We start from the raw sequence: 25,411 nt of genomic DNA on the forward strand, positions 1-25,411 counted from the left end.
CTCCAGCGCCCAGGCCTGAAGGTGCGGGTCACCCCACCTCCCTCCTGGGGAGTGGCCACTTCAGAGAGAATGTGGCACACGAAGGGTGATGAGAGGTGCCTGAGCCCCACCCAACCAGGACCCCTGGAGGCCAAAGGCCAAGAGAAACCAAGAACAGAGAGTCAGCTTTGGCTGGGCAGGGCCTGATGGGGCAATGTCCCAGGAACCCCCAGGAGGTGGGGCAGCAACAGACCCAGCTGCCCACTCACCCCAGGCAGGCCTCCAGCAGTGGGCAAAGAACACAGAACCCCACCCCCAACCCCCACCCCGCAGCTCTGCAAGCCAAGTGGGAAGGGCCCAGGTAAGCTCCCTTACCTGGAGCGCCACCTGCAGGAGTGATGGGCCAAGACGAGGGGCACGGGGTACCCTTGACCTTGCAGCCCCCACACCCTCTGTGGCCTCTTAACTACAGCTCCATCAGAACCCAGAGAGGGTGATGGGTGCTGCTGCTTATTTGTCAGGAGCAGGGTGGGGGGGAGGGCCCCCCAATACCACCAGGCCTTACCACACCCAGCCTGTACCCAGGAGTGGGGATGCCTTCTTTGGAAATGCAGAAAACCCAGAATCCATTTGTGGGGTGGGAGTCTGGAAGGATGTTTGGTTATGAACCAGCTGGGGGTTGGCTGAGATGTGGAGGCCTGGGGAGGGGGGCACATTCCCGTGTGTCCTCAGCTCCCCTGAGGGCCCAAGGATGGTCCCTCACGGGGGCTCATCAGGCCCAGGATGCTGGGTGGGGGAGAAGGCAGCCCAGCTCCCCACAGTCCTGGCACCGGCTCCCGTCCTGCCTGACCGGGCCACAGCGAGCACCTGGCACGCAGCCCTGCACATCTGGATGGACGTGGAGCCTTCTCACCCTCCACGTGGGGGTCTCCTGGAGTTGGACGCCTGTCCTTGCCTGCCCCACTATGACGCATGGGCCTCACAACGGGGTCCACCCAGCTAGGCATCCTCTGGGGACCTCAGCCACCCAAAGAAATCAGGCCAAACACACAGACAGAACCCTTCTTCCCAGCCCCCCAAACCCACAAATAGACGAGACCAGAAAGATGCTGCAAAGGCAGGACCCCTGCCCTCAAGGCACACCCCCGGGGCAGGCAGGTGGCTCAGAAGCCAGCAGGGAGGTCTGCGTGGAGGTGTGGCTGGGGAAAGGGCCACAGGGGCAGGGGGGGCTGGACTCACCCCAATTAGGGCCCCTTCTGCTCTGGCTTGTCCCCCACAGGGGAGCATAGACAGTTTTTGGATGCTGTCAGCTGTGGGCCCCTAAATTTTGCTGAAGGGTCAACCTGCCTCCTGAGCTTTCCACTGAGGGTCTCAGCGTCCCTTGCCCCAAGGGATTGGCACCCCCCCAACCCTTCCTGCCCAGAAGAGTGTCGGGAGGAAGCAGGGTGTGTGGGGAGAACAGGGAGGGGGCTGCAGGATGTCCCGAAGAACGCTGCCTATCTTCCCCTTGGTAAGGACTCAGTGGGGATGGAGGTTGGCATGGGTACCTGTGACAAGGAATATGATCCTGACAAGACCCCTTCTCCTCCCCGACGTCAGCCCTGGACACTGGGGGGGTGACTCTGATGGGTGGGTGTTGACGGGGCAGGGACACAAGCCCTCTTCTCTGGAGGACACAGAGAGGGGTTGATCCCGGGCTCTACTTTGGCCCACAAACCTCCCTGGGGGTAAACAACTCACTGTCCTGGGGGCTTGGGGGACAGAGGGTAAACTGAGGCAGGTGGGAACACACTATTTGGCTTGTTCCCGGGGCAGAAGTTCCCGTAGCTGAAGGGACTGAAATCGGGAGAACTCAGGGCCAGCGGCAGGGGGACAGACTGGCTTGGCCTCTGACTTCACGTGGGCTGAGCATCCAGGCCTGTCCCGAGCGAGCGAGGACACAGGCGGCGGGTCTATGTACAATATTCCGGGGCCCCGGCCCACCCCTCACGGCGCGGCTCGTCTGAAATCACAGTATTTTCACATCACAAGTCAAAGGGCTGGTTCCCTTAGGCTGTCCTGTTTCAGGAAATCTTGGCAATTCAAGAATACTTAGTAGAGAAGCAGTATTTAAGAAATAAGCAAAATCCCCTGTTGCAGACCTCAGGAGGCCTGCCCAGGCCCAGGCAGGGGTGTGAACCTTTTTGAGGACACAGGGACGCCTGGCCACTGGCTCCTGGCTGGGACCCCCTCCCTGGGAAAACTGCACCTATGCCCCTCCTGGGCCAAAGTGGCCACATAAATACAATGTCACCTGTGCCCCCTAGCCAAGGGGATGCTGGACACAGGCTGCAGGGGTGGACACCCTCCCTCTCCTGCCCATCTGCACTGAGAACCGGGCGCCGAGCAGACGGGAAGTAGGGGCTGACGAGGCTCCCTCATGGGGGTCCCCAATGCCTCGTTTGAAAATTGCATCCAGGAAGGTTGCTTGTAATTTTATTAAGGCCATTTTTTAAAAAGTTCTACACACAAGTCTAATGGTAATCAAACTCTTCTATGTACATGTAGTTTTTTCTTTAAAAAAAAAAAAAAGTCTCACTCTTTGCTCCCAGCCCCTGCCTCAGTAAGAGGCTGGGCCCTCGACCTGGACGGACTGACCCCGTGTCCCCCAGCCCAGACGCAGGCAGCAGGGGCCACCTGACGGAGGAGGGGGCCTTCTCACGCCTGTGGCCGCCCAGTCGCTTGGCCAGATGCTACGAGCCTGGCCCGGGGGACGAGAGGGAGGGATGTCGCTAGGATGAAATCTGGCTCCCACACGGACAGAGCCGAGGGCTCGTAAGACCTAGAGGCAGTGGCCGCGACACCACACGGAGAGATGCGCACCGCGCAGAAGGTGCCGGCCCGGCCTGCAGGCTGAGCGCTCAAGATGATGCGGCTTCGGAGGGACCGAAACGTAAGTTCCCATCTCCGAGCAGCTGACCGAAAACAAAGACACCCCTGTCACCCCCTCCCAGGGCCTGGAGGGCACAGGGACAGCGCCCAGCACGGTCCGAGCCCTGATGGTCACCTCAGCCTCCCGGAACGCCGCCGCTACAACGCACACTGCTCTTTCCTCCGGAGCCAGCCCTGCCTAGAGGGGCCGTGAGAGGGGCGGCTGGCGGGGACGACTGTCAGCTGGGTCTCGTGGCGAGGGGGCACCTCATCACTGGGGGGCATCAGGGCAGAGGGGCTGCTGCCGCCGCCAGCCTCGGGGTCTGGGACTAGCCCTCCCTGAGGACTGGCAGGCACCTTGAGGATGACCAGGCAGAGCTGGGTCTTCGAGGGACCCTTAATAAAAGCTGTGGCTCCTTCCTGGGAGTCTGACACGTGGCTGGAGGGCACGGCACCCCCGGCCACCTCGAGCTTCTGCCAGAGACCCTACCAGGCCCAACCCGCCCTCACTCAGCCCTTCCATCTCGAGATAGCGCGGGCCTGAGCGAAAGCGGCCGGAGACTCAGCTCAGACCCTGCAGGCAGGAGCCTGCTTCCAGTTAGCTTAAAAAATATATAACATGGGATATCTGGAATAAAAACATGCTCTCAGGCAAGTGTTGGATTGAAGGAGTCAGCTACTCGTCTACAACCAAAGTGTAAATACAAACCAAAAGAAACAAACAAAAACACAACAAAAAATGCCCTGGCCACCCCCTCCCCACCCCGTTCTTTAAATAACAGTAACAGTGACCACGGTACAGAGAAGATGAAAACAAGTTGAGAGACGAAAACAACCCCCAGAAATAACCCCCGTCTCCACATGCATCCCCTGGCAGGCCCCTTCATCCTGGCCAGGGGCTTCACTTTCAGGGCAAAGGTGGCCACAGAGGGACCTGGCTGGGGGAGGGCAAAGCAGGAGTGTGGGTCCCAGGAAGATTTAGCTGCTTTGCATGCTCTGTTCACACCTTTTATAGTCTACCTCCATGGGACGGACTCTAGCATTCTCTGAATGTGCTCAGAAATATAAAAGACAGCAGTCAAAATAGTGTTTATTTCACTTTGTGTCTGCCCCTCTCTCTGGCACCTTCTCCCTTTGGCGGGGCGGGGAGTGGGGGAGGCTGGCTCGCTACCTAACCTCAGGCTGGGGGGTGGCCGGGCGGGTAGGGGGAGGACCAGGACCGAAGGAAGGCAGTGAGAGCTGGACAACAGTCGGAAAATGCACCTCAGCCCACCGCCGCCGTGGACGACAGCGCCCCCTCCAGGCCGGCGGCCCTGCCCAACACGCTTTCCGCATCTTACAGGGGGGACGGCTCAAGGCCCAGGGTGGGGGGCGAGAGAGCACGCGCAGGGAGGGTCCGCGGGGGTGACACGCGGCCTCCCGAGGGAGGTGGACAGCTGGGGGGGGGGGGGCGGGTGGGCAGGGGGCGCTTGGCGGCATTGCAAGCTCAGAATCACAAGCTCGGCCGTTTGCGAAGGACGGAGCGCGGCCGTCCCTGGGCTCAGGAGACGCCGTCGGGACCACTGACCGGCGGGGTGATGGAGCCGGGGGCTGGGCGGCGATGTGCCGGGTGTGCAGCTCACAGACGGTCCATCCGGAAGGTGTCCTCGGTGGCCGGGTCGGCCAGGACCATGTCGGGGTCGTTGAGCATGTGCAGTCCGTCCAGGGTCAGGGGGTCAATCTTGAGTTCGTCCAGGGGGAACTGGTTGTCGGAGTCGAAGCTGACGTCACCGACCCCGGCCAGTGTGCTGGTCAGTTCTTTAGACAGGCTGGGAGGGGACTCTCCCGTCACTGGGCGGGGAAGGTGGGGGGGAATAGGACAGAAGTCTCAGCATGGCCCTGGCTCTCTGTTCCCATGCCCTGTGCCCCCGTGGACCCTGTCAATGCTCAGGGAAGAGGGCCTTGGGCCACCCCAGGAGTACTTACCTGGGGGTTCACCCTCTGGGGGTTATACTGGCGATGTCTAGGGGCATTTTTAGTTGTCATGACTGGAGAAGAGGAAATGCTACTGGCATCAGGTGGGTGGGGAGCAGGGATGCTGCTCAGCACCTCGGGATGCACAAGATAGCCCCCACCACCCCCCAGAGAAAGATCCAGCCCCACGTGTTAGCAGTGCCAAGGCTGGGAAGCCCTGGGCTGAGACCTAGGTCACAAACATTCAGCGTGAGCTGGCAGGGGCAGGGGCCTTTCCTGCTCTGCCAGGACATCTCCTGTGTGCATCCTGAGAAGCAGACTGAGGTGTGTGTGAATTCCCCCCTACCCCCCCACCAAAGACCCGGGTTCAAACCTGAGCTCTCTCCTCTACTTGTAGTGACACCTTAGGCCTTAGTTTCCCAATCTGAGACATGGGTATGAAAATCCTGGTCTTTCTGGGCTACCGGGGCAATCACAGGGACCTAAGTCTTCTCATGCATCTGAAGCTACGGCCCCCAGAGCATCTACTGCAGACCACTGCTCACCCCTGAGGTAGGAAGGAAGCACTACGCCTTGGGGTGGGGGGGGTTAAGGGTGGCTCTGGGCATGGACTCCTCCATCCTGGAGATGTCAGTGAGACCACCAGAGAGTGTCACTCTCAATCCTCAGATAGTCCTGGCTTATAAGGAAATTGCTTCTTTCAATAAAACCCAGAACCTACCCGGTGGGGCGGAGGCAGCAAAGGGTCTGGGTTCTATGCCACATGGAGCAGGGACTGACTCACACGTGCTGTGCTCAGGCTGTTCGGGGATGCTCATCGCAGTGTGTGCGAGCTGTTCCATGTCCGTTGACTGTGACAAGCCCTGCCAGGCAGGGCCCACCCCCCCAAGTCACCTGTGACTCCAGTATACTCAGCTAATGGGGTTGAGGGACCTGGGTAGCAGACGCAGGGCTGGGTGAGTGACCGGCTCCGCCTGCTCTTGCTCTGAGAACGGGATACGGGAAGCCTGGTCCAGGGTCCAGTGTGTCCCCGGGGGCCTGTTCCACACAGCCCAGCAATGAGTCAAGGTTGGTGGGGTTCTGGCCTCCTCATCCTGCAGGGCAGGGGTGCCATCTCTTCTGGGGATGAGGCCCCTTGCAGCTGCCAGGCCCCCTGGAGGCACTCTGCCCAAGACCCCCACCTAGGACGCCACGGCCAGGTGGCCTCACCTGTGAGGATGATGTTGGGGATGCTGCTGTGGCTGGGGTAGCCAAGCTGCTGGGTGTCCGGCAGGCTCCCGTGGCTGCCCGTGAGGCCCATCATGGCCGCCTGCGAGTAGTTGAGCGTCGAGCCCGGGCTGTACAGGCTGCTGGAGCTGATGGCATTCTCCATCATGTTGAACTGCTCCAGCTGGGGGAGGAAGCACACAGGCATGAGGCCGGCCCTGCTGAGCCCCTGGCTATTGCTGGCTGGCTTGTCCTGCAGCAGCCGGGACCAGCTCCTCTGCAAGATGCCCGGCGCCTGTGCTCAGACACTGAGGGCTTGTTGAATAGGAGACTCTATGCCCTAAGGTCTCCCCCTCCTTCCTCCCTGAACCTGTCCGGGCCTGTCCACATACGGCCCCGTCAGGGCTTGCTGGATGGATGGATTGATGGAAGGATGGATGGGTGAGTGACCTGCTCCAGGAAGCGGCCAGCCCTTCTCATGCCCACATGCCCTTGACCCTGACCTCCACGCCAAGCCAGTTCCGCCTCCCAGCAAACCCACATGCACGGCCCAGGCTGAGGCGCCAATGCCACAGGCGCCACCTGTCCCTGCCGGTGTTTGCTGCCCACCCTTCCTCCCCCTCTGCCGCTGGCCTCGTTCTGTGGGCCCGCTGCAGGGGCCTGGGGAGGCCAAGCCGAGCCACGCCCTCCAAGGCCTAGAGACAGGAGGGAGCCCTAGGAGCGAAGCTCAGGCCCGAGGGGCGGGCGGGGTCCGGGTGAGCGTCTGCTGTGGGCGCTGTGACCCGGGCACCCGCTCACCTGGTGGGACAGAGCATTGGCCTGCCTGGCCGCCATCTGCTGCTCATAGTACGAGTCCCCAAACACGCTGCCCAAGGTGGAGGAGTGCTGCAGACAGAAGAGAGGCCTGCTGTCATCACTGTCCCCAAGACCAGGTCAGGGGCTGCCGGGGCGGAGGACCTCCCACAGGCTGCTTGTGCCCATAGGGAGGCCCCTGGAACCTCCAATAGGATGCTCAGAATAAAGGAGGCTGAGCACCTATTGAAGGCCTCCTGGGAGAGCCACCTTCCAGGATGGAGGGGTATCCCCCAATCTTAGGATGTTTCCACCACCTGCTCCAGGGGGGCCTCTGTACCCCAATATCCCCCAAAGCAGCATCCCCCATCTTCTCTACTTGAGCCCAGATATGGGTGACCCTGTTTCTATCAGATAGAAGATGGGGGGGGCACAGGGATCAGGAAACCCCCGACAGGGTCCAGAGGAAAACACGTGACCGGGGCCAGGGTAGGGGGTGTTCTGAATTTCAGGAAGGGCAGTGCACTTGGTGACCCTTGTCAAGCCCCCAGGGAGACATGGGACATGGTGGCAGGCCATATACACGTGGACAGGACGGGTGCACGGAGCCGGATACCAGCCGAGTGAGCACAGGACAGGCACACGGAAAGCCCCCCTGCCCGGCTATCTGCCCTGGCTGCCAGCCTGGGGGATCCCAGGGCCCATGGGTGGGCAGGAAGCCCATCTCCTGCTCTTCCAAGGCCAGCTGGGGGCCAGGTCTGCTCCTGGGAGAAGAGCAACAGACTGGGGACCCTCACAGGCAGTAGAAATGCCAGGAACAGGAGCTTGGAGCCCCTGCCTGCTCCCATGATTCCAGAGAGAGATGGCAGGATGGAGCCTGGTGGGATGTGCAAGGGAGGAGGGACAGCCAATGTGTGGCCAGACCTCACATGGGGCACCAGGCCTCAGGAAACATATCCGCAGCCCAGACCTGAGTCTGTTTCCTCCTTGGTGAGTGAGCTGAGAGCAGAAAGAAAAAATGCCACCTTTGCCCTAACTATAGCCAGCTTCAGGGTTGGAAAAGGGGGCTGCAAGGTTGCGGCTGGGATTCCCCATTAAGGAGGAAGCAGGTCTGTTCTGGGGTATCTGTATCTATCCCCACGGCCTTGGCCTCAAAGGGGCCCATCACAAGCAGAGGACCCAGGCTAAGGTTTCTTTTGTGAGGCTGCCATGAGAGTTTGCCAGAAAGGTCCACTCAGAATGGAAGGGAGGAACACAGTACCGAAGGCCAGCTGCCTAAGGCCCAGGGTACGGTCAGACAGATACAATGTGCACTCGAGGCTGGCGAGGCTGGGGAGGAAAGGGGAGGCCCTGGCCCACGGGGCCACTGAATGCAACCTAGGGACCCAGCTGCAGTACGAAGCCAGGCCTGGCCTCCACCCAGCACGGTCTGCCCCCAAGTGAGCCTCTTGGCCATCTTAAACCCAGGTCTGGTTGAGTCCAGACAACCTGACAGCCCTGTCCTCACAGCCACTCGAGCTGCCTGCCTCCCTTGCCAGCACCCCAGTGAACGGATGGATAGACCAACACACAGACTTGGGCTTGACAAGACGGCAACACACTTTCTGCCTAGGATGGATGAGCCCACTTTGGTCTAGGCAAATCTCTCCTGAGAAATCTGCTCCACCCTTGAATTCCTGTCCTGCTTCCTGTGTAAAAAGAGACATTACTCAAGGACCAGCCCCAGGAACAGGCCCCACCTGCCACTTCCCCTGCCTGACCTGCTTCTCCCATTCCTCAGCATTCCATGACACCACACGACACGACTAGACGCTTTTCGGGAGCCACAAGAGCTGGGAGCCGGTGTGGATGTATCTAGAGCTTGCAGACACCAGGCTGACCTCTGGCCTGCCCTGAGCTCACGGATGCCCTCCCCACCTGCCTCTGGAGCAGGAAGCTGCACACGGATGGTCCCAGCAGGACCCCAGGCCACTGTGGGGTGGTGGAGGAAGCGTCCTAGAAGAGCTCCTCCTATAGCAGATGGAACCATGAGAGCAGCCTTCCTGAACAGGACACCCACCATCTCAATACAGGGCCCAACTTGGGTGCACTTCTGAGAACTGGGGAAGTGGGGACAGCAGGGCATGTCCCCCTGGGACAAGGGAGCCCGACATTGTTCTTGCATGGTCCTGCCTGGTGGGACAGGTCCTCTCCCTTCCTTAGCAGGGAAGGAAAATCCTGTCACCCCCCTGGGCCAAGAATGAGGCTTCAGGGCCTCGGGCACTGCCCTGTGGCAGCAGCTCCTGGGAGTCTCTCAGCTTGGTGACGTTTTGGGGATGGGGTGGTGGGGTCCTGAGGAGGCTCTGCAGCATCGAAATTCTGAGCCCAGATGTCAGCTTTGTAGGCACCTCTTCTCCTCGGGTGGAATGTTCCAGAGAGAATTCAGCCATGGGCTGAGAGTGGTGCTAAGGAGAATTCTGAGGAACCTGGACGGGGGTATGTGTGCATGTACATGTGTCAGAGACTGGGGTCCAACGGTGTTGGGGGAAAACCCAAGTATGATGGATGTGGTCAAGCCCTTCTGTTGCCTGGGGCAAGCCTCAGTCTCCTCCTCTGCTGAGACGGGGACAGAGGCCCCTGAGAGGCTGCAGTGCCACTCAGAAAAGCTCCCTGTGAGGACCTGCCTTCCAGCGAGGCAGAGGGGAGAACGATCTGAGGACTCAGAGCCCCAACCACAGGCCAGCTGTCACCTCAGCTGCGCCCCACGGCGGGAGGAGAACCCCTCCACTTCTGGGAGTCTCGATGCTGTCGGACACGTGCTCTGAGCCGCAGGCTGAGGGGGCCCTGACTGCCGGGCAAGAGGACAGGGTGTGGCCGACACGAAGGTCCCTAGTGTGACTGAGGAGCCCACCACCCCCAGACGGGCCCGCGGGCACATGGCCGCGCCTCGTGCTCCCTGCCCCACCGGGACGGACGAGATGGCGTGGAATGAGGCGTGAGGCACAGACGGCGGGCGGATCGCTACGTGGGGGGTGCGAAGCAGGGCCGGAGTGCAGGGCGCTGGGCGAGGGGCGGCGGCGTCCCTTACTTGTGGGGAGCTCCCCGGGGAGAAGCCTTGATTGGAGACAGGTGAGGTGGGAGACTGGTTAGCCGGGGAGCCGGCGCTAGCGCGGTATTGCTGCAGAGCCGGCGCCTGCGACGACAGACAGGTCAGGACGCGCGAGGGGCCCCAGGCCTGGCGTCCTGGGGCTGGCCATTCTCCACCGGGCACCACCCCCAAAGACACCCCCCCTCCCCCGCACCTATCGGGTGAGCAGAGTATCGGGAGCACCTGCAAGAGGTGTGGGTCCCTGAGCCCTGTCTGAGCCTGGGGCCTTTTGGGGCTCCAGGGGGGGGCGGCATTGGTCAGAGAACCCAGCTTCATGGATCATACTGGAGGGCTGTGGGAGGGGCACGGCGGGCTCCAGAGCACCCGCACAAACGCATGCCCACACCCATACAGGTGAGCACACAGCCACACGTGTGTACAAACACACCCACACCCAGGTGTGCATGGGAGGCCCAGGGCGGGGCAGGGACGTGCTGCCTTCTGCTGCCTACTCCAGGCAGCGCCCTCAGTTCTCTGAGCTCCAGCTCTGCGTGCTGGCACATCCTGCCCACCTCCAGCAGAGGTGGGACGACAGCAAAGGCCACCCGGGGCACGCTGCAGGACACCCAGTACTGGGCAGTCACTATCAGCAGCATCACTTGGGACAAACCTGATGGGTATGCTGTCCAGAGACCTCCAAGGGACAGCAACCTCCTCACCCGAAGGAGAGAGGGCCTTAGCTTCTCACCAGGGGCAGGATGGGCTGGGTCAGGAACCTGGATTTAGACCCTGCTCTGTTCCCAGTCCAGCCAGGACCCGCTGTGTGCCTCTGGACAGGCTGCCTGATCTCTCCGGGCCTGTTGTTCAACAAGGCCCGGACGACCAGCCCAGGGCCCCATAAACGCTCGGTCTCCCCCATTTCCTCAGTGGCCCGTTCTAAGTAGTCTGGGGTAGGGACTGAGCCCGGGTGGGGCATGGGGGCTCAATTAACAAGGTATCAGTGTTGGAGGTGCCAGCACGGTCACTTGGCAGTGACTGGCTTGGACCTTCTCAGAGTTGAAAAGAAGAAAATGTCCAGAGGGACATTCTCCTTGCTTAGCTGAGTCAGCACAGACCAAGGAAGAGGCCACCAGAGCCCCTGCCCCAAGGCAGCCAGAAGTCCCTGGTAGGGGCGCCTGGCAGCAGACGTGCCTGCCTGCAAGCCTGGGGGTAATGCCTGTGCCCCGGACACCCCTGCCTCGTCTTCCCGGCTCAAAAGTGAGGTACCGCTGGTGGAGGGCATCAGGGAATGAGGTACCCCAGGCAGGCTCCACCATCAGAGCTTGCGTGCATTCCTATCTGGGGGACCCCTGGGGTCTGCCCTATGAGGGGTCAGAGCAGCTTGGAAACAGGTCTCTATTCACCCACCCTGCCCAGCTCAGGGGGGTAGTCTTTGCAGAGCACAGGATATTCTGATGACATTTATCTTGGGGTTGGCAGCCAAGGGCTGAGTGGAGAGAGCTTGCTGTACCCCAAACGTGGTCCCAGTTCCTTGGATATGGCCAAAGGTAGCTGTAACCGCCCCCTTGCCACCAGGACAAAAGCCTGAACAATCAAGAAGCTTTGGGAGTGCAAAGGTCGAAACCTAGCACCCATTACCCCGAGCCCAGGCCCAGGCAAGGGGTCCCGTGGTCTAAATTGCACCTCTGGGCCCAGGGCACTGTGCTGCATGAACCACAGGGGCGCTTTAGCTCTCCTCCTCCAAGTTCCCCTCTGTGCTTCTGGCTCCCAGGATCTGTTCCACAAGCCCTGAGAGTTCTGAGCCCTCCCTGCCCCCAAGGAAGCCATTTCAGGTGGGAAGGGTTGAAGCACTAGGCATCAAGGGCCATGGGGGAGCCTTGGCAGTCAGACACAGGGTGGCCCATCTTGGGTGAAGTTGGGCCAAATGATTCCTGCTCATCTCAGCCTCCCCATCTATACATGGAATGAGACCTCAGCCCAGCAATTTGCTTCAGCTCTGACCCCTGGCCAAGTTAGCCTTGAAGTGGAACCTCGAGAAGGCTTAGGCCAGACGCCTGAGTGTTTCTGGGCCTTGGGAGCCCAATGGGGGCCTCCCACAGCCCCTGGGTTCCTCCTGCATGAGCCCCCCAGCCAGGCCCCACAAAACCCCACCCTGGGCTTACCGAGGTAATGTCGATCCCCATTGGCGGCTGGCCCGGGTTCTCTGAGGGGGACTGGGGGAGAGAGGACGGTACCGTGACCGCGAGCGGGGGCAGCTGGGGCCCCCGGGTCAAGCTGGCACTTGGCATCAGGGGGCCGCCTGGGGGGAGGCCGACGGGCACCTGCGGGGGTGGCGGGGGCGGCTGCTGCTGGGACGCGGGCGGCGGCGGAGGAGGGGGTTGGGGCTGCGGCGGCGGAGGCTGCTGGGAGCCCGCCTGGGTGAAGAAGGCGTAGGGCAGCTGCTGCTCCAGAGACAGGGCATCCATGGCCACAGCCTGGGGGAAGAGGAGGGCGTCAGGTGGGAGGCCACTAGGCAGCGGGGGCCAGGCTGGGAGTACCTGGGCCCTGGGGACACCCCATGACCTGACATGCTCAGCAAAGATGTCATGGATAAACAAAGGGACATCCAGACCCTGGACCGGAGAAGCACAGGCCTAGAGAGGGCAGGCCTCACCCAGAGCCACAGAGGGTTAGGCTGCAGCTGGACAGGGCCGGGACTTCTCATCCAGCTGGAAGTGCCCTGCCCCCAATGAGCCTTTCCTTCATCTCTGCCACACACGGAGAGGTGGGCACCACCTTCCGTACCCACTCAGGCCCAGGAGGTCCCTGGCCTCTCTGAGCTAGAGTTTGCCCATTGCAGGCAGGCACAGGGCACCAGAGTCCAGCAACCCAGCAGGCAGCCTGCGCCTAGCCCAACTCTGCGGGGGTTGGAGACGGTGCGGGTGATGGACGCGCTGGTGTGGCCACTCGGTCATGACCAGCTCAGGTCTTCTTGGAGTTGGAAAGAGGAAAAGTTTTCCCTGGTTAGAGGGAAGTTTTCAACATTTGTGAATCTACAGACAGCTCCCGGGGCAGGCCAGGGCTCCTGCCCTCCGAGGGAGGCAGTGTGCGACCAGGCGCTACAGGATATACTTCGCAGAATGCCCGGCCTCTAATAAGCGGTGGTTACTTCATGAACAAAAAAGGAGTCTCTAGAAAAGGAAGGCAGGTTTAAGGGAGAGGGGAGAAGGAGCAGGGGTCACAGATGGAGAGCTACCTGTGCCTCTGTTTGGATCCCGGTCTGAACAAGTAGACAGAGACATAGAGGAGAACCGGGCCTAGGCCAGGCATTGGAGGGTATGGAGGAATGCCTGTCAGTTTTGTTGGAGGTGGACAATGCCACTGAGGTTATGTTAAAAAACAAACAACAAAAATATTATCTATTAGGGATTTTAAAAAAATAGACAAAATGGACAAATTCCTAGAAACACACAACCTACCAAACTGATCCAAGAAAAAATGGAAAATCTGAATAGACCTATATCAAGAAAGGAGATTTAATCAGTAATCAAAAACCTCCCAAGGGAAAATATTTGCAAATGGCATTTCTGAAAAAGGTAGTATCCAAACATATAAAGGTAGTATCCAAAACGTATAAACGTATAAAGAACTTACAAAACTCAAAACCCGAGAAATGAATAGTCTAATTAAAAAATGAGCCGAAGACATGAATAGATATTTTTCCAAAGAAGACATACACATGGACAACAGACACGTTAAGAGATGCTCAACATCACTCATCATCAGGGAAAGGCAAATCAAAACTACAAAGAGGTATCACCTCACACTAGTCAGAATGGCTAAAATCAACAACACAAGCAACAACAGGTGTTGGCAAGGATGAGGAGAAAGGGGAACCCTCTTGCCCTGTTGGTGGGAATGCAAACCGGTATGGTTTCTCAAAAAGTTAAAAATAGAACTACCCTACAAGCCAGCAATCGCTCTATTAGGTCTTTACCCAAAGAACACAAAAATACTTACTCAAAGGGATACATGCGCCCCAATGTCTACAGCTGCATTATCTACAACAGCCAAATTATGGAAGCAGCTCAAGTGTCCACTGATTGATAAACAGGTGAAGAAGATGTGATATATATACAATGGAGTATTATTCAGCCATTAAAAAAGGATGAAATCTTGCCATTTGCAACAACATGGACGGACCCAGACAGTATAATACCAAGTGAAATAAATCAGACAAAGACAAATACCACATGATCTCACTCATATGTGGAATTTAAGAAACAGAAAAAACAAGCAAAGCGGGGGTAAAAAAGAGAGAGAGACAAACCAAGAAACAGACCCAACTATAGAGCATAAATTGCTGGTTACCAAAGGGGAGGTAGGTGGGGGGATGGGGGAAATAGGTGATGGGGATTAAGGAGTATACTTGTTGTGATGAATCACTATATTGTACACTTGAAACTCCTAGAACACTGTATGCTCACTGGAATTTAAATAAAAACTTAAAAAAAAAAAACCCTCCCAATGAAGATAAGCTCAGACCAGTGGCTTTGCTGGTGAATTCTACCAAATATTTAAAGAGTTTACACCAGTGCTTCTTAAATGCTTCCCAAGAAAACAGAAGAGGGAACACTTCCTAACCTGTTCTGTGGGCCTAAACTAAGTAAAAAAGAATCAAATTCCTGAAATCAGAAATGAAAGTGGGAATATTACTATGGACTTCAGAAAATGAAAATGACTGAGTGCTATGAATGATCATATGCCAGCACAATGGATAACTAGATTAAAGAGATCAATTCCTAAACACACACGAGCTACCAAAAAAGCAGATGAAACAAAATTATGGTAAACTGAAAAAAAAAAAATAATAACTCTCTAGGGACGCCTGGGTGGCTCAGTTGATTAAGCATCTGCCTTCGGCTAGGGTCATGATCCCAGGGTCCTGGGATCGAGTCCTGCACTGGGCTCCTTGCTCGGCGGGGAGCCTGTTTCTCCCTCTCCCGCTCCCCCTGCTTGTGTTCCCTCTCTCACTGTGTCTCTCTCTGTCAAATAAATAAATAAAATCTTTTAAAAAAATGTTAAAAAAAATAACTCTCTAAACAATTAGACCCTCGAGGGAAAGTAACACAATGAAGAAGAGTCACACGATCTGCCCATGACAGGTACAGGAGACTACAGGCCAATAATGAACGCATTCCTGTGTGTTTGAAAATTTGACAAACAGCCAAAAGTGTTGGGAACCTTTGTCTTCAGGATTCTATAGCCCCCAGGAAGGACAGGGAGGTCTCCCAGAGGGGTAGAGCTGGCCACACCTCCCCCACCCCCCCAAGCCCTCACACCTGAGTGATGGGTGACAGCTGGGAGAGGGTGGGTGACACCTGCTGGGCCTGCTGCCTCCTTGTCTCCGTGCTCAGGGACAATGGGCTGACACCAGCCGGGCGGTGCTGTGGTGAGGAGCCTGGTGTGCTCATCCCTGAAAGGAAGGACAGGAGAGAAGGGTGGGCCTGACTCTAGCCTCCAGAAGGCTGCTCACACACCATGATCACTGCTGACAATAGCCCAATCAGACAGAATCCATTGTGTCCTGATCACCAAACCCAGGGTGCCCCCTCCAAGGCTCCAATACTTGTGTGGGCTCTGCTCTCCTTCCTGATCCATCCCCATGCTGGTCTACACTCTCCCACTTATCCTATCATCCCTCCAAGAGGAGTGTGTCCCATAGGCCCTGCCAATCAGCACTTCCCTGCCTCTGAACCACCACATGATTGGCTCCCAGATGGACATGTTACCACACTGGCCCAATGAGAGCCTGCCCTGGGACTTCTGAAGGAACTCCAAGGAGGGACGTCTGGAGCTGTGTAGGGGGAGCATCACGTGGCTGCAAGGGGAAGAGCCAGCTGGACAATCAGGGGCTGAGGGGTAGAGGCAGCACCTGTGCCCTGGATCCAGCCACACTGGTGCTTCCTGGTTTGGGGAGATAATCAGTGCCCTTTTTTGCCTAAACTGCCTTGGGGTTTGGTTAGCTTCAAGAAAGCTGGTCCTGGGGGCGCCTAGGTGGCTCAGTCAGTTAAGCGTCTGCCTTTGGCTCAGGTCATGATCCCAGGGTCCTGGGATTTGGCCCAAGTCAGGCTCCCTGCTCAGCTGGGAGTATGCTTCTCCCTCTGCCCTCCCCGCTGCTTGTGCTCTCTCTCAAATAAATGAATAAAATCTTTGAGGGCGCCTGGGTGGCTCAGTTGGTTAAGCGACTGCCTTCGGCTCAGGTCATGATCCTGGAGTCCCGGGATCGAGTCCCGCATCGGGCTCCCTGCTCGGCAGGGAGTCTGCTTCTCCCTCGGACCCTCCCCCCTCTCATGTGCTTGCTCTCTCTCATTCTCTCTCTCTCAAATAAATAAATAAAATCTTTAAAAAAAAATAAAATCTTTGAAAAAAAGCTGGTCCTGTCCAGATGCTACAGTTTCTCTAAAGCTTCATGCTCCCCTTATCCTCCTCCAGCAAAATCGTACCTTCCTGTAACTGCTCCTTCAGCCCCTCCCCCCACACCCCTCCACCTCGTGTGCTCTCCATGCTCGACCAACAGCCCTGCTAGAAACTCAGTTATTCTCTATCTTCTTCCGATACCCATGTTCCCAACTGACCTCCTGTCAGGAGGGCTCCATGTTGCCCTTTCCCTCACCCTGGTTCCCTCCCCCAGCAATCCTATCCCTGGATGTGTCTGTCGTGAAGGAGCTGAGTGAGGTCAAGTTCCGTATTGGCAGCAGTTGGGGCCTGCTGGGTTTTCCTGGGGCACTGTGCCAGGGAAGCAACAGGCCTCCTGATGTTTGGGGGAGCCCTGGGGGCTTGGCCTGATCCCCCAGACTTGCTTCCTTATCCTTGAGATGGAAATGGTAACAGCCACCCTCAAGAGTTCACTGTGAGGGCACTAATGAGGTCGGGAGCAGGCTCTGAAGCCAGTCTCGCCTGCAGTCAAGGCCGATGTAGGAGCCTGACTCACCGGGGTCAACTGGGCACATCCTGCCAAGGCCATCAGATCAACCTGGGTCCAGCAGGTGAGACAGCAGGCTCACAGGCCAGTGGGAAGGCACCCAGCACACACTGAGGGGAGAGGACGGGCAGCCTTCTCACTGTGCAAGGCAAGCCTGGTCATGCCTGCATTTCCCCTCAGTCACCCTGGCAACTCCACGCAGCCATGCACCACAGGAGGGCCTGGCACCGCTGAGTGCTCCCGAGGCAGAGCCCTGGGTTCCAGGTTATGCACAGACCTCGGGGTCCAGAATCAGGCTGCTGCAGACACAGCAACATCAAGGGGGCATGGACAAGAAGCCTGAGCAGGAGGAGTCCAGGAGATGCCTGATCAGAGAACACTCAAGAGTCAGGCCCACGGGCTGCTCCCTCCCCTTCTCTGAGCGTCCACGGCCTCTTATGTTCTTCAGGCTGAGAACACGCCACACCCAGGGAGAAGCGATGTCAGAGCTTGCTAAGCAGCAGAGACCAAGGCCAGGAGAGAGAGGGTCAGTGGGGCAACAGGGGCTTGGGGCAAACTGGACCATCTCAAGGCCCAGGACCTCCACCCACCACTATTGGGCCTTCTGATTCTTCAAGAGAAGCCAGAAATCCCGAGATTTACATGCACTCTCCTGATTTTTAAATGTTGATTCAGGGGTGCCTGGGTGGCTCAGTCGTTAAACGTCTGCCTTCGGCTCAGGTCATGGTCCCAGGGTCCTGGGATTGAGCCCTACATAGGGCTCCCTGCTCCGCGGGAAGCCTGCTTCTCCCTCTCCCACTCCCCCTGCTTGTGTTCCCTCTCTCGCTATGTCTCCAACTGTCAAATAAAGAAATAAAAAATCTAAAAAAAAAAAAAAATGTTGATTCAAACATCACGCACGCAACTACGGGCCAGACAAAACACACCGTAGGCTGGATTTGGCGCTTGGGCTGCCAGCCTCTGTCGATCCGGAATACAAGGGAGTTTTTAATCCTCTGCTGGGCTGCAGAGTGAGCTCCTGGTCTCACACTGGGCAGGCCACCACCCCAGGAGAGGCCAGTTGGACCGGGAGGGCGGGCGGACGCCTTGCTGTTGAATTCCTTTTGGCAACCTGGATCACCTTTGGGAAAAGGAGTGAGGCCAGCTGGAAGGGAAATCTGGGGCGGGCAGGGAGAGCTGCCAAGGGAGGGCAGGCCAGGTGGCAGGGGCCCAGCCTGAGGCACGCAAGCCTTGTGTGCGGGGCCGGCAGGCCTCGGAGCCGTGCCAGGAAGGAGGACCCGGGCCTGCCCTCCTCCGGGTTCTGGCCAACAACCAGGAAAACGACCTCAGCAAATGTTTAAGAGGACGAAAGGGGCCGCTGTCTCCCTGGTGGCGGAAGCCTCCCATTCTTTCTCGAGGGGCTCACGTTCCGACTGGCGGGTGGGCTGGGGTGGGGGGGCGACCTCCATGTGTGCCAGGGGCCAGCGGCTCAGCTTCATTTAAAATGCGCCCAGAAAGCGAAGCCCCTGCCAGGCGAGCTGCTAGAACGGCAGGTTCGCAAACAACCAAACACATGTCAGACATTACTGGGCTGGCGCTCCCAGCCAGGCGGGCCGGGGTCTGGGCCCCACGATCGGGGTCTGCGCTTGTTCCCGCGTCTATGACTTTCACATGTGCTGTGTTTTCCTGTGCTTGTTTAGACTCGGCGTGGGCCGGGGGTACACAGCTCCCGGGCGGGCGCTGGGGGGCTGCCAAGGACCCTCTGGAGGAGAGGGTGGTGCTCTCGGCGAGACGTGAGGAGAAAAATGGGGGGCCAGGAAACAGCGGTGTCTGCACACAGGGCCCCCCCACCAGCATCCCGAGCCAACCTTCTGATTTCTTGCTTTGCGCAGACCTGTGTGGATGCTGCCTGCCCACCCATCTCTCAGGAGGCCGTGGGTCTCAGGCTGCCTGAATCTGCTCGTTTTGTCTTCTAGGCCTTCCCCGGGGGGGGGGGGGGGGCCCGGGGGGGGGGGGTCCCCTTTTTTGGTGGCGGGGCCGGGGGGGGGGGGGGGGGGGGGGCACAGCGGGGGCTGGCATCCTCTGCCTGGTGGCTGAGCCTGGGTGGGCACGGGGCCAGGGGTGTACAAGCAGGAACAGAGCCTCAGTGCTGTTAGGCCAGGGTCTTGCTCCCCTTTGCACTGTTCTGGCCTCTATTTCCTCATCCAAAAACCTAGGAACACTTGCACCGTTCTCAACACCCTTCACCTGCCTCTGGCCCTGTCAGCACCAAAGCCAGGAACGGTTCCAGGCTCCTCAAGTTCCTCTGCTCCCCACATTGACCTAGCTCCCAGGCCAGCCAACTTTACCCGGAAGCCTCTCTAGAGCATTCGATGGGGCCCTGCCCTGGTGCTGCCGCCCTGCCCTGGTGCTGCCGCCCCTCCTGATAGCCTGTTCTCCCTGGGCAGCCAGAAGGGCTGTGGCAAATGTGAATTTGAGTGTGTGATTCTCCCTGGGAAAACCCTGCATGGTGCTGCCCACCACACTTGGGGCAGAGGTACGACAGGCAGATGGACGGGGTGAGCATTGGCTCCCGGGCAGGCCGGAGGGCACAGCAAGGTAGTGCTCTCACTAGCCGCCAAGTCCTGACATGTGTGGACTCACAGAAGGGTCCCCCCACAGCCTGTCCTGCCTGTCTCGCCACAAGGCTGCCAGGGCTGCCTCATCTCCCCCGTGGATGCAAACCCACACAGCCCACAGTCAACATGGGTGCAAGAATGACAGCGGGGACATGGGGGTCATAGTGGGGACATGGGAGAGCTGGCCCTGACCCAGGGAACAGATGAGAGCAAAGGAGTGACTCAAGAGCAGCAGAGTGAATGCAGAAAAGCAATGCAGAGTGAGACCGGGGGTGAGGGTGTGTGGGCAGGGGGCCGAGACGGCTCACTGAGAAGAGGAGGTATGAGCGGGGATGGCGTGGGTGAGGGGCCCTGCGGCCACCTGGAGGAAGAGGAGGACTGTAAGAGAGAGGCAGCACGTGCTAATGCCCTCAGGCGAGCTCACTGGCTGGATGGGAGATGCTGTGGGGGGCAGGGGTAGGGGTGGGGGCGGGAGACCAAGTCGGAGGGTGAACCGGACCTCCCAGGCCCCAGGGGTCTCAGGTTTTCACTGGGAGGGAGCTGAGGACCTGTGCAAGGTCCTGAGCAGACAAGAGCCACGAGGTGATTCTGGGTGAGAAGAGGCTGGGAGCTGGGGGGTCGGGTGGAGGACAGGCAGGTGGAGGCCATGCAAGGTGGAGGGGGTCCAAGTTGGGCGGGGCCCTAATGGTGGGGCTGAGGGGATGCATCAACAGGCTAGGGCAGGCAAGAGAACAGAGGAATTATGCCACTGGGAAACAGTGCTGCCCGTCCCCAGAGGAGCAGGACTGGGGCAGCACTGGGAGGTACTACGAAGGCGAGGGGCCCGTGGGATGTCCCCATGGCCATGGCCTGGGCTGGAGTGTCCCAAGCAGGTGGGACACCGTCAGCCACTGGGTGCAAGGGAGTGTGGAGGGAGCAGGTCAGGCCTGGTCCTGTCCCTCCATGAAGAGCTGAGGACAAGGAGAGGCAGGGGCAATGCCTGGTATACCCCAGGTCAAACCCTTGGGGGCTCCCCTCCTAGAATGTTCTGGACTCACTCAGACTCTCTGAAGCCCCCAGTCCACCCTCAGAACCACTGTCTGATCCCTGGGGACACTGGGAGTTTTCCCACCTCCAGGCCTCTGCCAAGGCTGTGTGCCCTTGTCTGCCAGGAAAGGCATCCTGGGCAACATTGGGAAATGCCAAGCCCCTGTGGTAGGTTCTGCCTCCCACTCCGTGCCCGGTATTCTGGATGTCATCCTGCTAAATCATCATTCAAACCCGTGTGGCATCTTCACTAGATGCTGAGCTCCGCCGGGGAAGGAAGTCCTGCCACCACCTGGCCTGGCCTTACCCTGGCTGGTGCCGCCGATGCCCAGGTGAGTCAGGTTGGCTGCGAGGCTGCCGGTGCTGCTGGAGCTGCTGAGCACGGGGAAGGTGGGCTCCTCAGGGTCCAGTGGGGTCGGGAGGGGGGAGGGGAAGTGTATGTTGGTCAGGTCAGGCAGGGAGCCCCCTGTGTTGTGGGTGGCAGGGATCAGGGCTGTAGTGTTTTCCTGGTCAGCGGATGGAAAGATGCTGGGGGGAAGGCCAGACAGAGGGGGGAGGTGAGCTCTCGCCCCGGCCCATTCTCCCCCAGAAGCTGTAGTGGGGGGTGAGGGGGTGGGGGGGCTGGTGCAAGAACATTAGGGGGCACCAAACAGTACCCTGGGATTAGGTGCTGCCATGCTCAGAAATGACCGTCAGCCTGCACCTCCAACGGGACCTTAGGAAGCAGCCTGTCTACGCAGGACAGGGGGCTGGGGTGAGGGTCCTCCTGCTGCCCAGGGACAGGGTGTGTCTGATGAGCCCATGAGCTGGGGCTGAGTGGCGGGGAGAGGAGGCTCGGTCCCCGCAGGCAGGGAGGGGTAGGAGGGCCCCCCCCCCCCCCCCCCCCCCCCCCCCACCCCGGTGAAGCTTGTTGGATAGCTGCCAGCGGCAGGGCAGCCCTCTTGTCAGGACTTGTAGCCTGCTGAGCGGCCAGGAAGCCCGGGGGTCATCTGAACGGCCCCAACAGCCCCGGGCATGCAGGGCGGGCCCTGCTGAGACTTACTTGATCCCAGGAACCTCGCAGGACTTGGGCCTGGACCCCGTCTGAAAGAGAAGACAGCAGAGGCTGAGGGGGCCTCCTTGCGCACTGCAGCTCCTCGGGGCACGGCTGACCATGCCAACAAGAGGGGGAGTTCATCAGCCCCAGGATGTCTCACAAACCAGAACCAGGCAGGCTCTAAGGCCAAGGGGCCTGTCCCAGACATGCCCATGGGCAAAAGCAAGAGTGATATGCAGAGGGGTCGCTACAGCTCCCACCTCCAGCTCCTGCCCTTGGTGGCAAGCAGGCACATCCCAGCCTAGCTCTGCCTGCCCGTAAGGTGGGCACAGCAGACAGGAGTGAAATGGTCCCTTGTCAGAGCAGGCATTTGAGGAAGAACGTGCCTTGTCCACTCTTTACACCTGGAAACCCCAGGGGCGTGCCACCGCGGTTAGACATGAACTCAGCAACGGGCCCACTGGAAACCCAGGCACCCCGAGGCCAATCCCCCATTCCATTCCTGGATCAGAGCGGGTGGGGCTCCTGGGGAAGGAGCTGTCTCTGCTCAACATGCGTTCGTCTACGGCAGGCAAGTACCTCATGTGGGGCAGCACGAGGAGGCTTGGACTGGGCACCACGAACATACAGAGGGCACTGCCCATGCCCCTAGCTGACCCACAGAGGTCCCTCAGCTACGGCTCCCACAGGAACCCACAGAGACGTGGGTGCTCCCACGCCCCCACCACCTGAGGATAAAGACTCTGACTGCCCTGTGGGCTGGGGAGGGGGTCCCAGGGAAACCCCACTGGCAGCAAGACCCTGGCTTCCTCCTCTCGAGCTAGGGCCACCAGGTCACCCGAGAACTGCAGGCTCTAGGCAGAGCCCCTAGACTCTCATTCAAGGACAAAGGAGGGAACTCTTCAGATGGTGGCAGACATGATGGGACAGAGCCCGCGTGCTGATGGAGGGCTCCAGCTGTGTCACATTCCCTAATTCCCCATTGGCCTCACAGGCCCTCAGGCTGATGTGTTCTTTAGGGATTATCAGATATAAGAAGGCGGATGCACTGGCGGAGGGCTGGGCTGGCGGCCTCCATGCGCATGCCCAGAGCGCGTGCCGGTGCCGGCGGTGGGGGCTGGGGGGGTGCTGGCAGCGACTGGGGAGCCTGAGGGGTAGTGTGCGACCAGCAGCGTTAAGCCTCTGCAGAGAATGCCAGAGGAACGGGTTTCTACTTGGCCATGGGCTCCTTAATTCTGTGAGTAAACAGTCGCTTCATTACTGGATTTCTGCAAAGCATGAAGACAATGACTTTCTAAAGAATCCTTTCAAAAGCATTCCACGAACATTATGCGGGTAACAGTGGATTTCTAAACAGTATTAAAAATTTACCCATCACTGCCTGGCCTCCCCCAGTGCCACCCCACTCCCAACAAATCCAGTGGAATTCCTTCACTGACATCCTTGCAAACACATCATTTCGCGTGGGCGGTAGTTAAAAGTTGGGCCACAATGCTGGGTCCCACCACCCTCTTCGCACTCCCAGGATGTCAAGTGTGTTTGCACCAACATTCACCATCACTTTAGGGCTCAGCAGCACATTCAGCTGCTCGGAAGGACCCTGCTGTCTGTCCTTACCCACCTCTCTGCAACCACACATTTCAGTTGCTCCCCAGTTTTACTGGGGTTGTAAGAATTCTTTTTGAGTTATTTTCTTCCCTGAATATGAAAATCATATGCAAAATCATATGCCTGTGCAAAACTGGAACATGCAGACAGGGATAAGGGCTGACAGTGGCCATGCGAGAGGACATGCCCCCTCGCACATCTCCCCAGGCATCTGTGTGTAGACAGGCGTACCCTGGAGATACTGTGGGTTCAGTTCCAGACCACCCCAATAAGGCAAGTATCACAGTAAAGCAAGTCAAATGAATTTCTTGGTTTCCCGGTGCATATAAAAGTTAAGTTTACCCTATCATGCAGCACAAGTGTGCGAAAGCACTATGTCTAAAAAATCAACTTAGGTACCTTAATTAAATATGCTGATCATCATCTAAGCTTTCAGCGAGTTGTAATCACTGATCAAACATTACACGACAAATATAATAATAATGAACACAGGGGCACCTTGGTGGCTCAGTTGGTTAAACACCTACCTTCAGCTCAGGTCAGGCTTCCTGCTCAGCAGGGAGTCTGCTTCTCTCTTTCTCCCTCTCCCTCTGCCCCTCCCCACCACTCGTTCTCTCTCTCAAATAAAATAAAATCTTAAAAAATAATGAAAACATTTGAATTACTGCAAGAATTACCAGAATGTGACACAGAGACACAAAGTGAGAAAACTGCTGTTGGAAAAATGGAACTGATATTCTTGTTCAACACAGAGTTGCCACAAACCTTCGACTGGTAAAAAACACAGCACAATAAAGAAAAGTGCAATAAAATGAGGTGTGCCTGTCCGTTTCTAACTGTTGTATGCCTTTCTAAATAGCTTTATCCTGCTCTTTCCACACAACATGAGGAGTATCACTCATGTCTTTAAAATTCCTTCAGGGCGCCTGGGTGGCTCAGTTGGTTAAGCGACTGCCTTCGGCTCAGGTCATGATCCCAGGGTCCTGGGATCGAGTCCCGCATCGGGCTCTCTGCTCCTTGGGAGCCTGCTTCTCCCTCTGTCTCTCATGAATAAATAAATAAAATCTTAAAAATAAATAAATAAAAATAAAAATAAAATTCCTTCAAAAATCCTAACTCCAGGGGCACCTGGGTGGCTCAGTCAGTTTACGTAAGACTTTTTTTTAAGATTTTACTTACTTATTTGAAAGAGAGAGTGATTGAGAGAGCATAGCAGGGGGAAGGAGAAAAGCAGGCTCCCCTGCTAAGCAGGGAGCCCAACACGGGGCTCAATCCCAGGACCCTGGGATCATGACCTGAGCCGAAGGCAGACGCTTAACCAACTGAGCCACCCAGGCGCCCCTAAACGTCCAACTCTTGATCTCGGCTCAGGTCTTGATCTCAGGATCATGAGTTCAAGCCCTGCACTGGGCTCCACACTGGGCATGGAACCTACTTAAAAAACAAAATCCCAACTCCAGGCATGTGGAACTTTCCACATGAGGGACTGAGGATAATTTTCTTATAAATGCCCTACTGTCAAACATTCAGGTTGTTTCCAGTTGGTTTCAAAAGCTCTGAAGACACACCTTTGAGGAACACATTAGTGTTTGCTCATTTGTCACCTCCCTACGATTTCCTGGAGGGGATGAGCAATTCATGTTGCTGCCCCTTTCACCACAACTTGACCAGTAATGGGTTTTAGTTTTTTTTTTTTTAATATTCAAAATAGCTTTGGTGTTAAGTGCATTTTGTTCTATGCAAATTCTCTGAAATCTGTATTCATGGCTCAAATTCTATCTTACCACTAGACATTTTATAGATTGAATTTGAGAAATTTGTTTCTGGACCTGGAAATAATACAGAAATTCCAACTGAATTGGAAATTCCAAGTAGACTTTGTAGTCTAATAAACGTTGTAGTTATTTGTGCAGATGAATGAAAGTTTAAGGATGACTGTCAACATTCATAAACATTAACGACTACCCAAAACTATGGGTTAGTAGGAAGATCAGAGGCTAAGAAGTAGGAGGTATAGGTTCTAAACCCTGAGTATCTTCACAGCCTTGGACAAATCACTTAACCTCCATAGCTTCAACTTTTTTTTTTTTTTGAGCTATAACGGACCTATAATATTGTATTAGTTTCAGGTTACATAATGATTCGATATCTGTATATACTATGAACTGATCACCACAGTAAATCTAGTTCCCAGCCAATACCATACATAAAAATCTGGAGCGCTTCATGAATTTGCGTGTCATTCTTGGGCAGTGGCCGCGTTGAGCTCTGTA

At 57.4% G+C, this 25,411-nt stretch overlaps 1 protein-coding gene across 1 annotated transcript in view; it reads right to left on the reverse strand.

The window, feature by feature from the left end:
* Positions 1-4,396: 4,396 nt before the first annotated feature.
* The window catches only part of CRTC1 (CREB regulated transcription coactivator 1), a 73,518-nt gene continuing 52,503 nt past the window's right edge, over positions 4,397-25,411 (reverse strand). The window contains exons 8-15 of the mRNA XM_021683105.1: positions 21,537-21,577; positions 20,802-21,022; positions 15,229-15,362; positions 12,070-12,381; positions 9,908-10,012; positions 6,847-6,933; positions 6,052-6,232; positions 4,397-4,719 (exon numbers count right to left, since the gene is read on the reverse strand). Of these exons, the coding sequence (XP_021538780.1) occupies positions 4,508-4,719; positions 6,052-6,232; positions 6,847-6,933; positions 9,908-10,012; positions 12,070-12,381; positions 15,229-15,362; positions 20,802-21,022; positions 21,537-21,577 (1,293 nt within the window). The 3' untranslated portion in view covers positions 4,397-4,507. The remainder of the gene's footprint in view (positions 4,720-6,051; positions 6,233-6,846; positions 6,934-9,907; positions 10,013-12,069; positions 12,382-15,228; positions 15,363-20,801; positions 21,023-21,536; positions 21,578-25,411) is intronic.

The sequence above is a fragment of the Neomonachus schauinslandi genome, chromosome 1 (genome assembly GCF_002201575.2).
Source record: "Neomonachus schauinslandi chromosome 1, ASM220157v2, whole genome shotgun sequence".
Classification (NCBI taxonomy): domain Eukaryota; kingdom Metazoa; phylum Chordata; class Mammalia; order Carnivora; family Phocidae; genus Neomonachus; species Neomonachus schauinslandi.